Source organism: Lytechinus pictus, chromosome 8 (genome assembly GCF_037042905.1).
Source record: "Lytechinus pictus isolate F3 Inbred chromosome 8, Lp3.0, whole genome shotgun sequence".
NCBI classification, from domain to species: Eukaryota; Metazoa; Echinodermata; class Echinoidea; order Temnopleuroida; family Toxopneustidae; genus Lytechinus; species Lytechinus pictus.
The window spans coordinates 30432727-30455810 of NC_087252.1; the positions used below are offsets into that span (position 1 = coordinate 30432727).

At 37.0% G+C, this 23084-nt stretch overlaps 2 protein-coding genes across 2 annotated transcripts in view; both read left to right on the forward strand.

Annotated features, from left to right (window-relative positions):
• Window positions 1–662: 662 nt before the first annotated feature.
• LOC135155269 (complement receptor type 2-like) lies at window positions 663–2617 on the forward strand. Its single transcript, XM_064104200.1, has 3 exons — window positions 663–666; window positions 1516–1734; window positions 2415–2617. Exons 1-3 carry the CDS (start codon window positions 663–665, stop codon window positions 2615–2617), a joined length of 426 nt encoding a protein of 141 aa, XP_063960270.1.
• A 17302-nt stretch (window positions 2618–19919) lies between these two features.
• The window catches only part of LOC129266546 (CUB and sushi domain-containing protein 3-like), a 35841-nt gene continuing 32676 nt past the window's right edge, over window positions 19920–23084 (forward strand). The window contains exon 1 of the mRNA XM_064103915.1: window positions 19920–20113. The gene's annotated coding sequence lies outside the window, so the exon portion shown is untranslated. The remainder of the gene's footprint in view (window positions 20114–23084) is intronic.

Genomic DNA, 23084 nt, shown 5'->3' on the forward strand with positions numbered 1-23084 from the left:
AATTTCAAACTGTGATATACACATGCAATTTCAATTTACTTTTTTATTTTTATTTTTTAAAGTTTTTACATTGATCCTGTTGTTGGTATTTCAGCGACATTCTGATTTTCAGTGTACAAAAATAATTTTGTTCTTGCGCAGATCAGCCTTCATAGTGGATGGGGGAGGGATAGAGTGATTTCCTTTGGTCTCACGATGGATAATTACTGGCTTGATAAGGCATTTGAAATATACTTAAAATTTCCGTTAAAATTCAGGATATTAATTTAATCTCTACAATAATGCCCAAACTAGTGATATTGTAACATACTGACTGATATAACTTTAGCTTTCAGTTTATTAGAATGTCATTCTTCGAATCAGCGATAACCACAAATAAATAATTTGAGACGGCAGCAGTTAAAATGATATATATCATGCATAAAGCTTTATTGTGTTTATGAGATGGTAATTTTCTTGAAATAAGATACATTTTTATTGACCTTATTTGGCCCAGATAAGCGAGATAAGCACAGAAGGGGGGGGGGGGCTATTACTATCTTTGAAATTTTATTCACGTAATAGGATCAATGTATCGGTCTAGTGACCAGGCTTGTCGCCATTATGTACATATTTAGGAAATCAATATTGATCATTTTACGTAGCAATATCAATCTACGGAGATGAGTAATACCGTTCAGGGACATTATCAATCGCGCGAAACCGGAAAGAATAACCCAAAATCGTGACACTGAAACGTAAGTTATGTGAACTCACTTACTGCGATTACTTTCTCTTAACGTGTTTGTGTTTATCGTTGTATTCATGGTTCGCATATCATCACGGACATTTTTTTTCATCTTATTTTTTTCTTTTTATTTGTATGGGTACTTTAAAAAACAAATGTTCAAGCAAACCTATCAAAATACTTTTGTTATAATGCATTTGTTTTATGACGTTTGCTGTTTGTTAAAAAAAAAAACCTGTGATTTTGAAGAGGAACTTTGAGTTAACACAAGCGTTTTTTTTAATAAATAAATGATTCATTTTTGGATACGGAAATCTATTCCTGCCTTTGAGTGTGTTGATTAACAACTGAACAACGGATTTTTTTTTTTTTTTTTTTGTAATGCAATAATCATACAACTAAAACGCATAGCACGAGGAGCGTACGGGGACAAATAGTATGACATTACACACATTACCCCTACGATACCATTTGTATCTCTTGCGTGGCTTTTTTTTTTCGACATTCAATATACCACCCCCCCCCCCCCAAAAAAAAAAAAAAGGGCAATCATAATAAAGGAAGCAAAACAAGAAAAAAAAAAAAAAAACATAAGTCATTATTATTCGTAGTAGTAGTTGCAGGTAGTAGTATATGTTTATTTATCATACTCTATACTTTGGTACACGAAGTACCCCCCCCCCCCCCACACACACACACACACATTTCCCCGACAAAAGACGAATGATAATGATGTCATCTGAAAAAAAAAGTATATGTATATTTTTGTATCTTTTCATATAACACAGTATATGCGCGTGCAGAGTGCAGCACTCCGGATTGGACGTGTCCACATTGTACTTTTGAGAGTGCTTCTACAGCTACAGAAACGTCTGCGTTTCCTATTGGAACTTACCTGGTATGGGGGTGTGAAGAGAACTATGTCATGGAGGGACCTTCTGACGTCATAGTGTGGATCTGCGGTGCGGATAGCCAATGGACTGGAGAGCCAACACCTTACTGCGCAGGTAAATAATATAGTGAGTGTGTGTGTGTTTGTGTCTGTGTGAGAGGGAGAGAGGGGGGGGGTCGACAAGTTGATTATGTGATTTATTGTAACTTCCATACATTTTATCATTAGTATAGTAAAATATGATTATTTGTTGTCTTTATCACTTTATCAATATAATACATTAGTATTATCATTATTATCAATAATATTGCTATTTGACCTATTTTTAAAATTATAATCGTTGTTTATTATTATTATAATCATTATCATTACTTTATATTATCTTCATTCATACACTGCACTTTCCCCAGATTACTTAAAGCCCTATACGATAAAACGTGGAAATATATTTCAAGAAAAGAATCTTAAACAATCCCAAAACATGAAAATAATGAAACAGAGAACGGAATATACAAAGACATCGGTATTGAAGAGTTAATTAATAAATTAAGATGAGTGAAAAGAAGTACATAAATTGAAAAATGTAATAAATGAAGATAGATAAATCAAATTTAAACTAAAATCGATCAGCCTTTGGCTACCTCTATACATCATAGAAATCGATTCAAATCAATTACAAAGGAAGATTTCCTTCTCTAAAAAAATACCAATTTACCTCTGTTTTTGTCTTTATTGGTGTACCCAAAAGCCTGAATGATGTCAAAATGCATTATGGTATGTTTTATATTCCATTAGAATCGATATCAACCTGTCCCGACCCTCCCGTTCCTGCATATGGTGAGGTGAACCCGGCGGGTGTGGCCCGATACAGACCTGGTGATACCGTTCAGTACTCATGCAAGACTGGATACCAGCGTATGGGGAGTACTCAGAATACGTGCGGGAATGACCATTCTTGGAAGAATGCGGCTCCGACATGTAAAAGTAAGAGAGCTTGAATTAAATGGGAAGTTTATCCGAGCATGAAGTTGGTTTATAGACTTCAAAGCAAAAAAAAAAACAATACTAAGTAGTAATAGTAGTAGTCTAGTATAAGTTATAGTAGTAGCAAGAGGAGGGGAAGTTGCAGGAGTTTAAGTTATAATAGGCAGTATTATTTTTTTCTAATTACTGGAGTATGATTGGTAACGGTAATAGCTTAAAAAAGAACAGCTAGTAGAAATAGAGGGAACTATTTTCGTCAATGTCATGTTTTCACTCTATAAAAAGAGTGAGAGCCAGCACTAATCGTCCTCATCCCTTTTTATTAAAGAAAAACAATATTTGAGAATGAGTAAATGAATCTTGCAAATGACCTCATATATCGTCTCCTTATCGCGTGAAACGTACATTTTTGAGAAAAAGCAAATCAAGTTTTGACCTTATTTTTGCGCTTATGTATTATTTTCTGTCTTAATTCTCATACTTTCTGACAAAGCAAGATGTTGCTTTCATTGATATATATGTATCTTATTTAAAAAACTCAAAACACTTTCTAATCTTTAGAAATAATACCTTGCGTCCTTTTCCCGGTAACAAAAATACGCAATCCACTGATCCAGTGACCTGAGAGACCGCGAGCGAAAATCGGTCAATGCACGTAAAGGCCCCCTCACACCTGACCGAATGTAGGCGGACGAAGGGTGACAAATGGGAAAAATGCACGAAAGGCACGCGAATTCAACGAATTCAAATAAAATTTCCGTCTTATCTTGCGATCAGTAACTATTGTCAATTGCAGCCGAAGGCGAGCGAAGGGTTGATATAACCCAATAAGACAAACGAAGAGTGAGCAATGGTTTGATATGGCGTGCGATTAGAAACGAAGACGAGGGAATAGATCGGGCGTTCTTGTACGTATGTGTCATCGTGTTGCTTCGTCAATGGTTCTTTCGAGATCGGTCCACTTTGGCAAAAGCGCGATGAGGGACTATACGCGGCAATAACGCACGAACGATAAACGAACGATTACGGCAGACTAAAGAAGAGATGCGAATTCAAACAGATGACCAACGATTTTTCAATTCGTCGGGAATGTTTAAACATGTTCAAATTTCCGCGCGTATTTGAATAATCGCAGCTGTTAGCTCAGAAGGTGTACGAACCCAAACACGAAGGGTAAATAGGATTTACTATCAGTTACCATTGAAATGAAAAAAAAATGCATTTCGCCAGCCATCGCAAGGCATATTTCTGGCAATTCGGTTAGGTGTGAGGGGGCCAATACTGAATTGCCTGAAATATGCCTTGCGATGGCTGGCGAAATGCATTTAAAAAAAATCGTTTTCAATGGTAACTGATAGTAAATCACATTTACCCTTCGTGTTTGGGTTCATACACCTTCCGAGCTAACAGCTGCGATTATTCAAATTCACGCGGAAATTTTGAATGTTTAAGAATTCCCGACGAATTGAAAAATCGTTGGTCATCTGTTTGAATTCGCATCTCTTCTTTAGTCTGCGGTAATCGTTCGTTTATCGTTCGTGCGTTATAGTCGCGCATACTCCCTCATCGCGCTTTTGCCAAAGTGGGCCGATCTCGAAAGAACCCAATAACGAAGCAACACGATGACACAAACGTACAAGAACGCCCGATCTATTCCCTCGTCTTCGTTTCTAATCGCACGTTATATCGAACCATTGCTCACTGATCGTTCGTCTTATTGGGTTATACCAACCATTCGTTCGCCTTCGGCTGCAATTTACTCAAAGAGGTGAACCGAAAATCGATATCCTTCGCATGTCATATTTATCCTTCGCTTACCGTTCGTTGATAAAATTTGACAACAATTACTGATCGCATGATTTGACGGAAATTTTATTTAAATTCGTTGAGTCCACGTGCATTTTTTCCCCAGTAGTCACCCTTCGTCCGCCTACAGTCGGTCAGGTGTGAGGGGGCCTTAAGCACATAAGTGTCTTGTTCCCAGAGAAAGCACGTGGAAATGTTTTTTGCTATTATGTCATAATGACGTCACTTTTAGATTCGAGAATTGTACCAGAAGAAAGTTCATGACATGCCTTTTTCATGTAAGCAATAACACAACAACTTTTTTTTAATGTCGATTATTGCCTTTCTGCGGTTAGGCAACGATATATTAGAATGTCATTCAAATGTGTGATTTCTCTGATAGTTTCAGCTACGGTGTGTGATGCAGGAACACTAGGAGAATTTATAGGTGCTGAAAATTCCATGGTCATGGCATCTCACAGCTGCATCATAGGACAACACTTGGTAAATGATTGGCGGTCAGAAAATATCATGACATGGAATGAAGCCAAGACCACTTGTCGAGATCGAGGCGGTACTTTCCAAGGTAACTACTCTCAGTATATTGCCCACACACCGCATGGTCTACCTTGATTTCGTGTAATACCATCCCGCCCATCAACGTTTCGTCTAACAACCACTTGGTCTAATCAGGCGCGTAGCCAGGGGGGGGCGGTGGGGGCGGTCGCCCCCCCAAAAAAAAACGTCCCCAAAAAGAAAAAAAAAAGAAGGGAAAAAAAAGAGAGGAAAAAAGGAAAAGGGAAGGGAGGAAAGGGAAGAAAGGTAGCTTTGTCGTTTTTTTTTTCTTTTTATTCTTTATTTTTTTTCTCAAAAGAGAAACTCCTTCACTCTTGCTCTAAACTTATATATGAATTTTGCTTCCGCGCTGCGCGCGGTTAAATGACAATATTGAAGTTCTCCATTGTTTCCTCCACCCTTTCTCTAACCCTGCTTTCCACCTCAGCTATATGTGTTTATTGCCAGTTAAAGTTCAAATATATACATTATGGCATGGAATTAGAGTAAGGTTAGGCCGAAGAATATGAAGTTATCTTTTTTTTTTTGATCGCGCAACTTCTGGTCGGGTCGGCTCCAGGCGGGTAAAATCTTTATATCAATTTCTGCCGTCACCTCCATAAAGTCAACTTCTCCCGCTTTTCAGCTCTTTACTAAACAACCATAATTTGCGGCAAACAGGTTCCTAATTTAAAAAGAGGAATGTATAAAATTCGTGTCGTATTGAATAAAAAAGTACAATATTTTTTTTCAAATTCTATTAATCTTCATGTTATTTCCCTGCACATTCATCTCCTGTCCTGTTTTGCGCCCTCAGTTTGAAATTTTGAATGACACTCAGGGGCCGCGGAACGGTTTTCAAAGTGGGGGGCTGACCATGCAAAAAATCACAATCTTATGGTCATTTTTACGTTTTTGTACACGGTTTTGGAAAAAAGTGGGGGGGGGGCTGAAGCCCCCCAGCCCCCCCCCCCCCCCCCCGCTTCTGCGGCTCCTGACACCAAAAGCTTACCCCTCCCTGCACCCACCCCCTAGGGAGCGCGCATTGCGCGCTCTGTAAGTGTTGGCACGCTTCGCGTGCATTTACCGCCCCCTCCAAAATGAAATCCTGGCTACGCGGTTGGGTCTAATCATCGCTCCGTTCAATCACTATTTCGTCTATGACTATTTCGTCTCTTTATCAGTTGATCTAATATCCATTTCATATACAATTAAAACCTTAGTCCAATTAGATCAAGTGGTACATGGACTAAATGGCAATATAACCAAATGGTTATTAGACGAAATGGTAAGTGGACGATTTGGCAATTAGGCATGGGAATAGTAGACGAACTGAAGATAGACCAAGTGGTAGTAGACGAGTTGTCAATTGGACGAATTGGCATTAAACGAATTGAAAATAAACCACTTACCTCGCGGTTGTGGTTTCGGTAGATCCTTTCATGTAATTTCCCTACAGCGCTCTTACAAAGCCTGGTTCTCCCAAGGTCAGCGCTAAAATAATCCGGACTATAATGACCTAAGATGGCAAATACTCCTGTGTTTTATAATTTTTATAGCAAGGACAATGTGCAGACCAGCGATGAGCATCTTCCCGTTCAGTCCTGTGCAAACCCATTCTTGATGTTCCCGAGTTCGGGGATGGTCTGCTAATGTTTTATCCAGCATTAATAAAATGCTTACTATAAGGACAAAGCAGTTGTGACTCTGCACGTGATAATAAACATGCCCCTCCCCTAAATTTTGTAAACCTACCCTTTCAATCATTTAACTGGTAATGATGTACCACATTAATGTGTCTATTAAGGTGAGATTACGCTGAAATACATGTACACTGTAACTTGATATCTATTGTAAAAAAAAATATTTAATTAAATAAATGAATAGATACGCAAAGAAACTAACAGAAAAGGCATATAGAATAACATAATCTACCTATCATTTCTTACAGGGAATAGTTATTCAAGAGTGTCCCCAGGCATTCCTGTATTGGAACTGTACCAGAAACAATGCCTATCGTGTATGAAATACTTAATAACCAACGAGAAAGACATGCGAAACTCAAGACTTTTCTTTCTTTACAGTTGGATACTCTCGAATCCATGCGAAATCCATAAAATCCCGATGATCCGTTGACCAATGAAAATAAAGCGCATTCCAATCCAAACTGATATAATGTTAATTAACCTGATACAGGTGAGCTGGCAATGATAAAAACGCCGACAATGCAGGAGGACGTTCGACGACTTCTCAATCTGCCAAAGACGGTAGGGATGGATTTATCAAGCTACTTCTGGATAGGGGTCAAAGAAGGTCGAAATTGGAAATGGTCTAATGATGCTACCGGTGGGTATTGTTCGGTTAAAACAGTAGAAACAAAAAAAATGTTGAAAAGGTGATGAGTAGAAAATAAAGTTGGTTGCCCATCCTCCAAATAAATGAATATAAATCAAATAGAGTCCCCCATGTATGTTTCCTTATCCATATACTTATACCGAAAATGTCTTAATTCATGGAGGTCAGCGATAAGTATGACTGCAGTAGAGATTAATAATTAGTTTGCATGAAGTACATGAATCATATGAAAGATGACATCTATTATACCATATGCCTATTAGACATAATACATCTCCAAAACAACCAGATTAAATAATTTTTTGAAATCTTTATTTTGAAATTATTTTTTTTTTCATGTCAGCATCAATATTAATTGAATCTAGATCAGATTTATCTATTGTTGTCATATTTCAATGTTCTTAAATACAACTAGCTAGTGTATCAATCAAAATTTATATTGTAAATTATACGCAATTCAGCCGTAATGCTGCTATATTCATTTATATACATTTATACAAAAAATGAAATATGAATGAATGAATTACTAAATTCAAATAAATCAAAAGCGGGTATAGAACACCAGTCAGGATAAATTTGAGATCTTTTGCTCTTAACTTATCAAGAATTCGGACATTCGAAGAGATCCTGGACATCCACCGATGTGTTTAATACAATAATAAACACTGATAAGAGGAGGGAGGGGGGACTCCTATACTACATTTCAACACGGATGCAGAAAGGTCGAAGCAAATAAATCAAGTAGATCCTATCCAGGTTAAGATCGTAGATCCTTTCCAGGTTAACCAAATCATGCCAATAGGGTCTATATTTTGTTGATTTTTTTCCTTCACATTTTTAATCTGATGCCTGTTGTAAGAAGCAACACTAATATGAATTTACTTCGTTCAATTTAGATGATACGAACATCTTTCGCTTATTCTGGGCCGATTATCATCCTAGTGAAAGTTCTGGAACCAATTGTATTTCGTTGAGTTCGTCTACCAGCTATCAGTGGGTAGATGCTCCGTGTGGCAGTAGTCGTCGTTTCATCTGTCAATACGGTAAGTTTGAAGGGGGAAGCGAACTGACTAACACTGAGAGTGGTGCCTCTCGTTGGCCATGTGCTATTGGGTAGTCCAAAAGTATAACTTTTGAGTTAAAGGGATAATTTCACTTGTCATCAATTGAAATTCGTACTGCATTTGTGTAGAGAAAGTTGATTTTTTTAAAGAGGAAAAGGAACTATTGTAGCATGAGTATACTAAGCTGTTGATTAGTGTGTTGACAGTCATCATACCATTTGAAAATAAAAATACTCACATCATTGTCAAATTGTGTTGGCCTAAATGAAGTTTGATCTAAATTATGTGACATGAAACTCCAACAAGATGATTGGTTATAAGTTTATTGTTGGAGGCGTTGCTACGCTTCGTGGTGAAGTGGTAAAAACTCTCTCTTCCATCAGAGGGACATGGTTTCGAATCTCTGCCACGGTGTGTTTTCCTTCAGAAAGAAAATTCCAACATTGCGTTAATCTCGACCAAGTTGAGGTGAATGGGTGCCCGGTAGGATTTATTCATTGAATACTTTACCGCCTCTTTGGGGGCTCGGGCTACACAGAGTACCAACCGCAGAAGCGTATATGCAATTATAGTATCTGCGCTCTGTATTATTATCAATATTAAAGCTCATGACCACATATAATGAAATAGTTCTATGATATGTCTTTCGAAGTTATGATGACATTTCAAAAAATAAATCTTAATCCAAAATGCAAGTTGAATTATTTTTAATGATAATTAAGCATACTTTGTTACATAAACAGAATAAATAAATCGTATCAAGTCACTAACAGTCAGCGTATTGCATTTTAGATGGGAGTTGTACCGGGAGAAGTCCTGAGCATGATGCTCGTTTACTCGATGAACGTCGGAAATGCTACTGGTTTAGTAATTCTAAAGCGACTTGGTCTGATGCGAAGACTTCTTGTAGCTCAGAAGGAGGCTCCTTGGTAAAAGTCACTGATGAGAGCCTGCAAGACGTTTTGGCCAACGAAGCGGCGAACGTAGTGGGAGATGTAGGTGACTGGTGGATAGGAGGGTACGATGATGTATCTGCGACAGACAGAGCATGGTTTTGGATGGATAGTAAGTAATTTAGCTAACAATATGTAAGTTTATATTTTTTGTGTAGACTCGGGCCAAATGTTTATACATGTATGTTTGATAGATCCCAGAAAGTGACAGCATTGTTTAACAATATCAATTAAAAGTGATATGTTATGATTTCGGTCACATGAATTATTGATTTTTTATCCTCCTTTATGACACTTTGCTTACACTGTAAATAAATGAAATGCTAATTTAGCATTTTCTAATGCTTACAGTGCTTTTATAGTGACTGCACTGTAAGTGCTAAATTAACACTTCATTTTTTTACAGTGTACCACCTCATGGTATGATTGCGTTAATTTCTCTCATAATTATGCTACATGTATATGTACATCATTACGCATGACCGCTAAATCTTTCCACAATAACCCAAAATAGACTGGGCTATTTCGACGCTCAACACGGGGGGGGGGGGGGGGGTGGGGGCGGGGGCTGATTCAGCCACCCTCCCCTTACACTGTAAAAATGAAGTGCTAATTAGCACTGACAGTGCTTGTATATTGACTGCACTGTAATTGCTAAATTAATACTTATATTTTTACAGTGTATGATCTCTGCCGACGACTGCGCGATCACCACGAAAATTGGCACGTGCGTTACTAACTGCATAATTTACAAAACTCTACAATCAAATACTGCGAAAATATCTTGTTGTTAATTAATTACGATAATTTATGTGTAGAATCAAAAGTTCGCTCTATTTATTTATTGTCATTTATTCATTTATTAGAGCATATTTATTCAGGTACAAAAGATCAGCATAAAACTGTTTTTCATCAATGACCTATTGAAAACATAATAACGAAAACCAACATATCTTACAAATAAAATCAAAATCAGAGTCAAAGATATTTACGATATTTTCCAAATATTGGCCCTAAATGACAAGTTTTGGTTCGCTGACTCTTTATAGGAATCTGATTAAATGTACAACAAAGTCAACATAACATTTATTTTCTAATGTATATTACTGTTTTTTATTTCCTATGTATTTCTATGCTTTTCGATTTTTTTTCATTTTATTTTCAATGGATATTGTCGGGGACTTCATTTTAACCATAAACAAGATGACATTCATTGATTCCGATCAGTAAAAAGGAATAATGATACATATATGAATTTAGGCTTAAAACACTATTTGCATTAGATTTATACACGAATTCACATTTTTGAGCAATTATTGGTCTGCAGGCACTTACGAAATGTTGCGTAATTTCGGAACCGCGTACCAGGGGGTCGTAATTTTGGTCTCAAAAGTTACCTGAGACTTTTAAGTAAAAGTCACTGAGCGGTAAAAAAGAAATGCACGGCGGATTTATCGCGACAAATAAAGAGGGGAGGGCTGATAAATCATCCCCCCGTATTATTAGGTTTAAGAAATGTGTGAATATCTCGAAAAAAAGCGATTTTACCAAACATCTTCTAGTATTTTGTTTTCATTATTATTATTATTTTTCCTTTACCAGATACACGGGCCACTTTCATGTCATGGGACAGTAATCAGCCGAACGACCCTTTACATAAGTGCGTTGAGGTTAACAGTGACATGGAACACGACTGGAATGACGCGAATTGCAATTCAGAACGACTAGCTATGTGCCAAATTGGTATGTTATTATATCACAACATAGAGATCCATTTTGGCTTATCTTGAAATAAGAATAATAATACTAAAATGTTATATAATGCATGGGCCAGTAAAAAAAAAATCTTACCGATGAGTAAATAAGAGTTTAATATCATCATTATTATGGGCGTGTCGTGGTCTAGTGGTTCTGACTCTCGCCTGTCAAACAGAGAGTCGTGGGTTCGAATCCTAGCCATGGCGTGTTTTCCTTCAGCAATAACTTTATTCACACTGTGCTGCACTCGACCCAGGTGAGGTAAATGGGTAACAGAAAGGAAGTAATTCCTCAAAAAGCTGTGCGCACCAGAATCGGTAGACTGGCCTAGCCGGGGTAATATAGGAGCGCCTTGAGCACCTACATGTAGCAAGGTGGATACATGAGCTATACAAATCCTATATTATTATTATTAATATTATTACCATTTTTTATTATTAGTAGTGTTATTATTACTATTATCATTGTGATCAGTATTATTTTTAAAAATAAAACTGCTACTATTTGTTTGAAAAAGAAATGCACAGTGTAGAGGTCTCACCTTGCACCACGTATCCTTTGGAGGGCATGTGATTGTATTGAAAAGGAATGCCCAAACTCGATATCTTACAAGTATCCTCGTGTCGTCTACTTCTCGAAACATCGAATCTGGGCGGTCCTTTTCAGGACCATTCAACGATGATAATAATGATAGTGGTAATAAAAATAACAATAATGATAAAAGGCCTATTAATAAAAAGAAATATTATAATGACACTACCGGTACATTTATCTAAAGTAGCCATATGAGCTCCGAATATTTTTTTCTCTCAGTATAAATGACTTACTGTGAAACCTCTGCCCTGATACTCCTTTTCTTGTCTTATTTATTCCTTTTGTTAGTATTTACCATGGTATGATACCATGATCACGCTGTATCACCTTAAACATGTGAAACGGTATCCATCTTTTTCATTCGGATTTCATCATCAAGTTGTAGATTGACATTTCTCCTGCCCTTTTTCTATCCTGTTTTCCTTACACAGGAATCGCCGCTTGTGGAGATCCTGGAGCTCCAACACATGGAAGTAGAAGCCCGGGGGACAGGTCTACCTACATGGATGGCGCTGTCATGCAATTCTCCTGCGATCCTGGATACAAACTACACGGAAACACTGAGATCATCTGCCAGCCAAACGGGGAATGGGATAACGCCAAACCGTCATGCATAGGTGAGAACGTGCAGATTCAAGTTCTAAGATCGATCCTGGTCTGTGAAACACAGAACTAGGCAATTCCATTAAATTATACCACTGAGATTTGAGATTGATTATATTTCTATATTGCAATCAATCAAACCAATTACACATTTTAGCTGTATAAAAATAATTTCTACGCTTGCCGTTGTCACACCTTAAACAAAGTAACTTCGGTTACTTAACATAGGCCTACTGGAGCACCATACTAGTCAAGTCATTTTTTTTTGGTTCCCCAAAAATACTTTGTATCAAACTCTTCGCGAAAGGAAATGCGTTGCAGTGATAATCATGGTCAACATGTGCACTGCATGCATGTGCCTTTTAATAAAGGAGAGTGTATTCAAATTTAAACATAGTCATGCGTAAGAAAATGTATCGCAGAATCTGTAACAAATTATGTTACAGAATGTGCATTTGAATAGATAAACAGCCCCAAGACATACAAGTTTTGTCCCTGTGCTTCCATGCACCCTCCCCATCTGCCCCCTAAACCGACCCCCCCCCCCCCCCGCCGTCCACGGAGTCTCTCTTCTTCTCAAATCATACCCCTTCATCACTTAATAAAACTATATATGTCTCTTCCCCAAACTGCAGCAATATCTTGTGGGAATAATCCCCATACTGTGCACAACGCAATACAGGAGACCCGTTCACATTCTTTCCGAGGAACTACTCTTTATACATGCAACCAGGGATTACTCCCTTCAGGAAACCCTTTGTCACACTGTCAAGCAAAATCAACATGGAGTCGGCCGGATTTTCAGTGCAATGGTATGCCGAAATTCAAAATACATGAACCCTTGATTGCTAATGAATGCTCGAAGTGAAAATACAAGAAGTTTGAAATACTTTATAAGGTTGCCAAAGACATGGGTAATTATACGGTAAAATAAATAAAATTGGCCTACATGTCTATGTAGCAGTAGATGAGCTCAACATGCTCAAGTGACATTAAAAATAATACTATAAGCGTAGGAGTAATTGCAGGTATAAATACAGATACAGGCTTATATGTTCATAAATATATATACATGTTTATACATGAAGATAAAGAAGATTTGATTAGAGGTCAATGTTCTCTAACCAACGTACGCACACAAAAAAGTTTATCATTTTATATGTCGGGAATGCTGATAGCCAGGCTTGATATCAGAAATCACAGACATTTTCTATTTTTCTCTGCTTTCTTTCCAGAAGTCACAGTGCATCCAACAACTACCACACCTACCACAAGTGCAACCACACAAGCCCCTGATATCCGTACGACTCGGCTAACCACCGTTCCGCTAATATCATCAACGTCTTATCTAACAAATCAAACAGAGCTTCTCGTCCAGTCGACAACAGTGCTCCCTGTGGTCTTACCTGAAGGTACTTCCACCAATTCTTGCACCCCTCCCTTGTTTGCTAAATTTGGTGAAATACATTACCTGCCCATACACGGGGGGGGGGGGGACTTCCTAAAATTTAGAACACAAACCCGCATTTTTAATGAAAAAAAAATCAACACAATATAGCAACGTCTGCACGGAATCCTTCAATTTCAATGCGAAAACGTATTTACAAAGAAATTTAAGCGCACCCCCGGAAAAATATCATAATCCGCATGCGGCAGTCAATAAGAAATCATATGATTAATAATCGAATAGATTTTACATTGTCATTGACCATTACGTTAAATCAAAGGCCAAGTTCGAACATTAAACAAATAACAACATATCATTTCCTATGCTGTGTTTCCACTTAATCGTCTTTGATTTTGACGGAAATGTACAATATGGAGATTTGACCAGTTTTATTGTCACTTTACTTTCCAGGGAATACATGGCCGCTGGCCAGTACGGCACACCCACCTGTTTACTCCGCTGTCCGTGACATGGGTAAGCGACATATTGCCAACCATTATCTTTTAAAACTCCATCCAGTTCGTCATTCCCTTGTTCATATTAAGAATGAGGCTCGTATTCCGATCACACCTTTCAGATCGGGATTGCGTATCTATGAGGCCATTCAAACACTCGCATTTTGCGTCATTCAAATGATCACTCGAGTGCGTCCGGCACTCGAATGATCATTCGAATGACGCAGTTTGACGTGTGAATGCAAAATAGCGTAATTTGAAATGCGCAATTCAATTGATGGTATCGAGGTGTTTCCCAGTGACGATATTCAGGAATGACGGAGCGAAACAGCCGTGTGAATGTTCTGACCTCCAAAACGTAATTCTTGGGGCGGAGCTCATGATGACCTTTCAACCACTTCCGAAGGAATAACTTTCTGTTCTGTTGGCCAATTTTAGCGATGCACGAGTGATTGACGGGGTACCAAAGAGCAGCCACACCTCTTCTTAACGGTGTGAAAACGTAAAGGCGCAGAATTCTCGAATCCTCTTGAGCATAGTGCATAGCTAAAAAGATGTTACAGACGTGACATTGCTAAATTAATATGCTTGGCATTTTAAGATGATGTTTTTTTTTCTTAGAATACCTGATAAAAACAGAGACAAAGCATCTTATCTTTTTCATTAATTTCCTAGGAAAGGTTATATGTAATAGTTTGAGTAGAATTGTCCTAACTAAAATATATATATATATTTTTTTTTTTTTATAGATATGATGATGCCCATCGGAATAGGTGTTACTGCGTTCATCATCGTGATTGCAATTGTCATATCTATAATTATTTGGAGGTAAGATTGCATTAAATACTTATGTATTTTGTATCATTGTTAATTAGAATATATTTAACAGGTAAGATCGCTTATTTTCTTTTCGCATAACAGCACTTGAAACTTTTTTGCAAAGCGCTGTATAAAATATCCATTATTATCATCAACATGTGGATTCCGTCATTGACATAATATTTCATTTTCAGGTCAGCATATGCAAGACGGTCAATGCATAAATTGGGAGAGTTTGATAGGGTTTAAGACCAAAATGTATAAGTGTTGCAGAACAAACGGTAAGGCATAAATGACGATTATCAGTTGGATAAAAGTTGCAGTATTACGAAATTGCAATGTATGTATCAGATAGCATCGATATCTTTCGTTTCATGAAAGTACTGGTAAAATTTTTCTTTGTGTGTCTTTTTAAATGGTTATAGGAGGAAACATGTGCGGAACTCGTCTAAGACACCATCCTTTGATGAGCCCGTCTATGATTTCATTGGCAATGAGTATAAGGTGGCCTTTAACCCGAATACAGAGGTCACGATCGGCATTGGCAACGATGCATACACTGGTCTAAGCGTGGGTAGCATGGAAACCATTGAAACACACGAATCAAGATACATGGCACTTGGAGAAGGTGTTACAGGACGTCCGAGAGCAGATACTGGATCAACTGGCCCGAGAGGGCGCTCGAATACCGCGAACAGTACTACGCTTCTTGTACCTGTAGATGACGAAGGTTATGCTTCGTTACGGAGTACCCACCAGCTACCTTACACGAGTTTGTCACATGGCAGGGATTGCAACCAGGGGAGTGGGAATGATCTGTCTTCGGGGGATGTGGATGGAAGGGATGTCGGTGAGTTTGACCGACTTCGATCTGCTTTGGAATCACACCGTAGCTCTGTAGACACGAACAGTAATGTGTATGAAACCCTGGAAACCCCAAGGCCATCAATCGACATGGGTGTCCTACGCAAACAAGGTAGTCTGGGGGAGAACGAGTATGAGGAACTTGATTACACGGAAATCAACTCTAACAAGGACGTTGACCAATCTACAAGGCAACAGTCTCCTCGTCCAAGAATAAATGCTGCTCCCAAAAGCAATCCATCAGAGGCTGATGCAATGGCAATCACCAATATTGATACAACATACAACGAAGTGGATGACAAAAACATGATTTTCAATGATCTTTATCGCCCATCCGGAAGCGGTTTTATTGAGTGTGGTAGGTCAGGTAAAACTCACATCGCAAATACACCTACATCGAACGCTCTCAAACAAAATGGGGAAGAAAGAATGTCGACATATGATAAGGTTGATGATGGTACCTTATTGTTCAACGATCTTTATCAACCTTCAGTAATGGCAGAAGACCTGATCCACCAAGTCAATGAGAAAATCCAAAGGAAAGCTAGTGCTTCGTCTGAGTCAGCAGATCACCCGAATCCATATTATTTCTGCCTGAACCCTTCTGATGACACTGACCCAATAACAGCACATGGAGTCTCAAACATTAGAAAAGGTGTCCCTCTTGCGGGGATGTCCCTACAGACAAAAAAGGACGATAACAGTCGAGAAAATGTCGAAGGGAAATTTGAAGATATTGAATCACCACCATACTGTACGTTGGAACCTCCCAGTTAAACAAAAAGAGCATTCCCAATGTTATACATTTTAATTGTCAATATTTTTGGGGAAAGCTGATGGGAAATTCGGCATCAATACAATTATGTACACGGTAGTGGGGAAGTTTGCTTTTACGAACACTTTCCTAGATATAATGTAATTGTTCTGCTATATGCAAGGAAATGGGAATACGTCGGTGGGCCATCGTTTATCATGTGTATGACTGGATTCTGTCGTCTATAACGGTCAGCCAGGCCATGCGACTGATAAACCAAGACGTAAATAGTTTCATAATTATGTAATTGGTTATATGCCAGCATGGCGTTCATGCAGCGGAATGCTGCTTTGCCGAATTCCTATTGGAGTTACCCCAACATAAACAGATTCTGATATGTTTTGAAGAACAAATTGGCAATGGAATTTTTTATTTTTTTGATCTGATTTGATTTGCAATAAACAGGCATGATGTTCAGTGATTCATGCAGCTTGGAATAATAAGCCTAAGTAATCTCAAGAGCTTTATATTTCCACATGTTTACAATATAGGGGAAAATAACATGGAAGCGTTTTGAAGTCAGTTATTGTATTCCATGATAATTGTAATCTTCCTATTGATGCTAGATTCTGGTTGTGATATTTTCCAAAAGAAAAAAAATTAGTTGAATCCGACTTTCATTGTACTTGCATTTCAATTCCTCTTCCCAGCCCTGTGTCCATGTATCAATAATGATTGCGCGTATTATTAATTTGACACAAAGGCATACGCACTGTTCGAAACGATAATCTTGCTATAAAGTTCGCTTACGCAAAACAAAAAATTATTGCGTTTTTTCGTGCTCGCTTTTTTTAATACAATTATTAGGAAAAATAAGCAAAAATTGTTTTATTATTATTGTAGGTGATCTAAAAGTCTGTTCCATCAACATATATATCGTACCCATATTAACATGTATGCATTGGGCAACCATATAGCATGTACATATTTGCCAGGTCGATGTTTGTGGGTCGTATATATTGATTCTCAACTTCTGAGTTTCATTTACTTCAGGAAACGGGTGATATTATATTAAAGGTGATTGCCGTATATCTACGCTTTTAACTTGTATTTTGACTCCTCGTACCAAGGCATAACCAATTCATTTGTTCTTAAAAGTGATTCCGTGATAATTTAATACAATGATATTGTTCCTCTTGCATGGTTGGTTTTGGCGCATCATTGAACATGCCATGAAAAATTGTTGTTGCGCAAAATGCATGCTTCGAAATGATTCGGATGTATATTTTGTTTCATTCATTAATTGTAGATTATCATTGTAAATAATTGACATAACGTTAAGTTGAAACATTATATTGAACGCGAAAATTGCGTCGAATAAAATAAATGGAATATATATCTGGAATAAAATATAAAACAAATGAAAAAATAAAATATTAGTGATAAGTATTTCCATGTTGCTTTCATTAGGAAACAAATCAAAGTTGTGAATGTACAGTGTAACAAATATTGTGTAAATTGTTCAACCACCACGAGGGTATTTTTTTTTTCCAACCTATTAGGGCAGTATTTTACTCAATGCGGGAAGTATATTGTCCAGGGGCCCGTTGCAGAAAGAGTTGCAATCAATCGCAACTCCAAAAATCATGAGCAACTTGATTTTCAACCAATCAACAGCGCGCATTTTTGACTTGCGATTGATTTTTTGACTTGCGTTTAAACGCAACTCTTTCTGCAACGGGCCCCAGTAAGGTTAAAAAATAACTAATAATTTAGAATGGGCCAAATTTTCATCACACTGGAGGAATGAAAATTACCCAAAAGAAATGCCCAGTGTTGGTTGGACATATAATTACCATCATGTAGCACTTTAACCCAATATCTTTAGAGTGAAGTAAGCAAACGTGACACCCCCACCCCCACCCACCCCCTCCATACCAACCAATACACAGATTACCATTGTGCACTCTCCGTCAATGGTCAGTGATCGTTGTTCTCATAACACTGGATTTAACGTTTATATCTTTACAAATTGGTTTTAATAGTAGCAATTACACGGTGGTTAACTGTTCAAAGGGCAGGCTAATATTTGCATATCTGTTGGTCCGTATACATTTTACGTAAATTAACAACAAGATCTGCAAAGGTGTTTTCTTAGTTTCTGAATCGTTGTATCACATTCCTTCTTTCGATGTAAGGAAGTGAGACCAGGGGGGTGTTTCACAAAGATTTAAGTATGACTTAGAGTCGCACTTAAATACCAAGTTGCGTACGGTATGAAAGGCTTGACCGCTTTGGTCAGATCGTGTCATGAGGACGCGCACTACTGCGTGTCTATCAATAAGATCGTGCGTTCCATATCATGTACGCGTAGGCATTTAAGTGCGACTTAAGTCATACTTAAATCTTTGTGAAACACCCCCAGATCATATGCTGATAAGCCTCTATAATCACATGTTGGAAAACATATGAAGAGAAACCAATTGTTCAAACACAACAGATTTTGAAATTTATTAATCCTAGCATTTTATTTTTACAAATCCTTTCATCCAAACTGCCATTATATACGAATTTTCTTTTAACATGTAAAAAAGCGGCCTAAGATTGTTTCCTGTGGATAATTTCAACTTGGTAACTGCGTAATAGATACTTTATATACTCCTTCTATATGTATTTATATCAGCATGTGTAAATAATTATACAAATGTACATACATATAGAATAATTATGTGTGTATGCATAAATACCTTAATTGGTTCTTTCAACTGAGAAAGGTCCGTCGTCATATCTAAATGTCATTGCTAAAAATGTACGTTCATATAAATTCTTGTCGACAAAAAAATAATAGCTGTGAAGGTCATCTTGTTGAACGAGTGCTACGCACTGCAGAATAAAAGTTAATCGGTCTTTCATGACTGCAAATACTCTTTTCTGTGATAAAGTTGGTGTTTTCCCATGTACTTTACTTTTTCGTTGTAAGCTAGGCTGTCGTCAGCAATCGCCAACGCTGCCAAAAAAAATACAGATGCAAATTAAAGTATCCTCTTAGGGTCAGAAAAAAATGTATATCAGGTCATTTACATATATCTGGGGAAATCCCCCAAGTTTCCATCTTTCGAAAAAAAAATCGAAGTTTCTAGATATGTAGACCTATCTCATATTACATAACAGTAACCCTTGAACAAGGTAATCTCGTTTGCAGACATTGAGATTTTGATACACACGCAGACCCATGCACGCTACATGAAATGGGGATTGGTGTAAAGTGGCTACTGGCTCAAAAGATTGGAATATCTCTAGTCTGTACTTCAATCTAGGTTTGTTGAATGTGCATAAATCTTGCTCGCTTAGAAGATGTTGATGGACATGGTGCTGACAAATATATCTTAGACGCCACCGGTATATAACTTCGTGTCTTTCTGATTAAAAAAGAGAACATAATAGGATCTGCAGGTACCTGGGCGTAGGAAACCTGGAGATAGGCCTACTAAATCTCATGGCAGTGTATGTAGAAATATTTTTTTGACGATGTTGATGGCGGTGGGCGGATCTAATTATAGTGTTGTGAGTGGTTGTAATAGTGGCGCTGGTGGTGATGGTGGCGGTGTTGGTTTTGGTGATTCAGGTGATAATGAAGGTTGGTTTCCATGGTTTATTTCCAATTCGTCTAATGCCAATTCGCCCAATTGCCAAGTCGTCTACTATCATTTGGTCTACCGGCAGATCGTCCATTTATCACATGGTCTACTTTCCTTTATTCTAACGCCATTCCGTCTGATAACCAGTTGGTCCAATAGCCATTTAGTCCATATACCATTTTGGTCTAACTGGATTAAGTGTTAAATTTTTGAAAAAATATAGATGAAATTGAAATGGATATTAGACCAACTGGTTGTGAGACTAAATGGTCATAGACAAAGTGGTCGTTAGACACTGATCATTTGGGCCAAATGATTGTTAGACGAATTGTTGATGGACGGAATGGCATTAGACTACATGAAAGTAGACCATGTGGTGAGTGGATAAGTTGGCAGTAGACGAATTGCAATTTACCGGTTGATGTTAGATTGATTGATTCGTCGGATCAATTTCTTATATGATTTGATTTTATTTTATTTTATTTCAGCATTTTTCCAACAGAAATAATTAACAAACATAATGTACAACATAAAGAAAAAAATAGTGATACATTTCTTTTAACAAAAAAAAATACAAATAATCATTCATTTGCAAAAATGTATATAGATAGTATTAGTTTGCAATATTATAAGTTGTACTTTGTTGAGTAGACAAAAAAAAAATGCTGGAGACCGCTACCATAAGCAGTGCTTGTCTAGGGTAGCGGCCTCAAAACGTATTAGCGAAATAGACAAAAAAGAACGAAGTACAAATCAAGCATTGACTTAAAATAATTATAAACAGACATTATTAATACGATATTTACATGCAAGAACCTTGTATGCCTGATATTATGTGCACATTTGACGTATTTGCATGTGTTTGTGCATGTGCAAACGTGTGCGCGTGTGCAAATGTATATTTAAAATTGTATGTGTATGTTAACTGTGTGTGTGTGTGTTGAGAGTGGGTGTGCGTGTATGTGTGTCGGTATATGAGGGTGTGGGGTAGTAGTAATTAGGAAATATTGAATGGTTCCAGGATACAGCTTGAAATGATAGAAAAGTTTGATACTATGACTTAATTTTTTTCATTTTCTGATGTAACAGTTTATGAGATCAGATAGAAATTAAAAATTTACCAAGAAAATTGAAAATTGACCAAGACCCGTAGAACTCTTTTTATATATATGCATAAATTATTCAGAATTGTATTTGCGTGTCATAAATTTTTTAAAGGATGATTTGAATGAGTTAAGAGAGGGACATTGTTTTAAGTATTGTGGTAAGGAATTCCAGGTATCTGGTCCATGATGGCGAACTGATTTTCGAGCAAGAATAAGTTTGGGGTTGTGTATGATAATCAGAAGAGTGGCGAGTTGGATATGCATGTATATTTGAATTTAAATTGAATAGATTTTGGAATAATGATGGAAGATTATTGTAAGTGTATCTAAACATAAATATACCTGTTTGTAGAGTGTGAATATCCTGTATTTTAAGTGCATTTAAACGCTGAAATAGAGGTTCTGTGTGGGAAATATAATGCGAATGAGTAACGTTACGAATTGCTCGTTTTTGGAGAAGTAGAAGAGAGTTTATTTTCGTTATACTACAGTTACCCCATACAATATTGCAATACATCATATGTGAAAGTACTAGGGAGTTGTATAGAACCAATAATGATTTTTCAGAAAGAAAGTCTTTTAATTTGTAAATTATTCCTATGTTTCTTGATATAGATGTATGTACATTGTGTATGTGGTCATTCCACGTTAGATTGGAGTCAATTGTTACTCCCAAGAATTTGGTAGAGTGCTTTTCAGTAAGAGGTAAACCGTCAATTGATAAATTGGGAGCTGGTAAGTGTGGATTAGCTTCTCGAAAGTGTATAAAATTGGTTTTGCTTATGTTAAGTGAAAGTTTGTTTGTTTTAAACCATTGGGATATTTTAGAGAGTTCTGAATTAAGAATATGAGTTAGAGTATCTAAATTAGCATGGGAATAGAAAATACTGGTATCGTCGGCAAAAATTATGAAATTTAGAATTGGGGATGAATTTATGATATCATTAATATAGATAATAAAAAGTAGGGGTCCCAGAATTGATCCCTGTGGTACGCCGCACTTGATATTTTGTTTTTGTGAGTTTTGAGATTGGAAATGTACGTATTGTTGTCGATTATGTAAATAGTCTTCAAACCAGGATAGTGCTTGTCCCCTTATTCCATATGACTTTAATTTATGAATTAATATTTTGTGGTCGATTGTATCGAAAGCTTTCGAAAGATCCATGTAAATTCCAATCGCATGTTCCTTTCTGGTGAAAGCTTCAATAATTTTGTCGTACATATATAATAAGGCATAATCTGTTGAGTGTCCTTCTCTAAAACCGAACTGATTAGGAATAAAAATATAATTGTTTTTCAGAAAAGTAAAGAGTCGTTTATAAATAATTTTTTCAATAATTTTAGATATTGATGGTAGTAAAGATATGGGCCTGTAATTGCTAATTAAGGAGGAATCTTCTTTTTTATAAATTGGTATTACTTATGACAAAATGTAACGAATAAATTGCAAAATCAATACTTCACAGGCGGCAAAGTAAAATAAAGAGTAGAGAATCGGTTGATTTCTAATTTTATATATAAAGAGTTTAGTTGCAAAAGGGGTTAGGTCCACTTTGGACCATTCCGAGAAAAAACATGTTTTTTATTCTCACTTATTGCAATATTCTTATGAGAAACTAAATTGTCATGATGTACTACCCTATTATGTGAACATAAAATTGGGTATAAAAGAAATCTACCTGTCTTCAATTTGTTTATATATATTTTTTTCAATAATTATCATTGTGG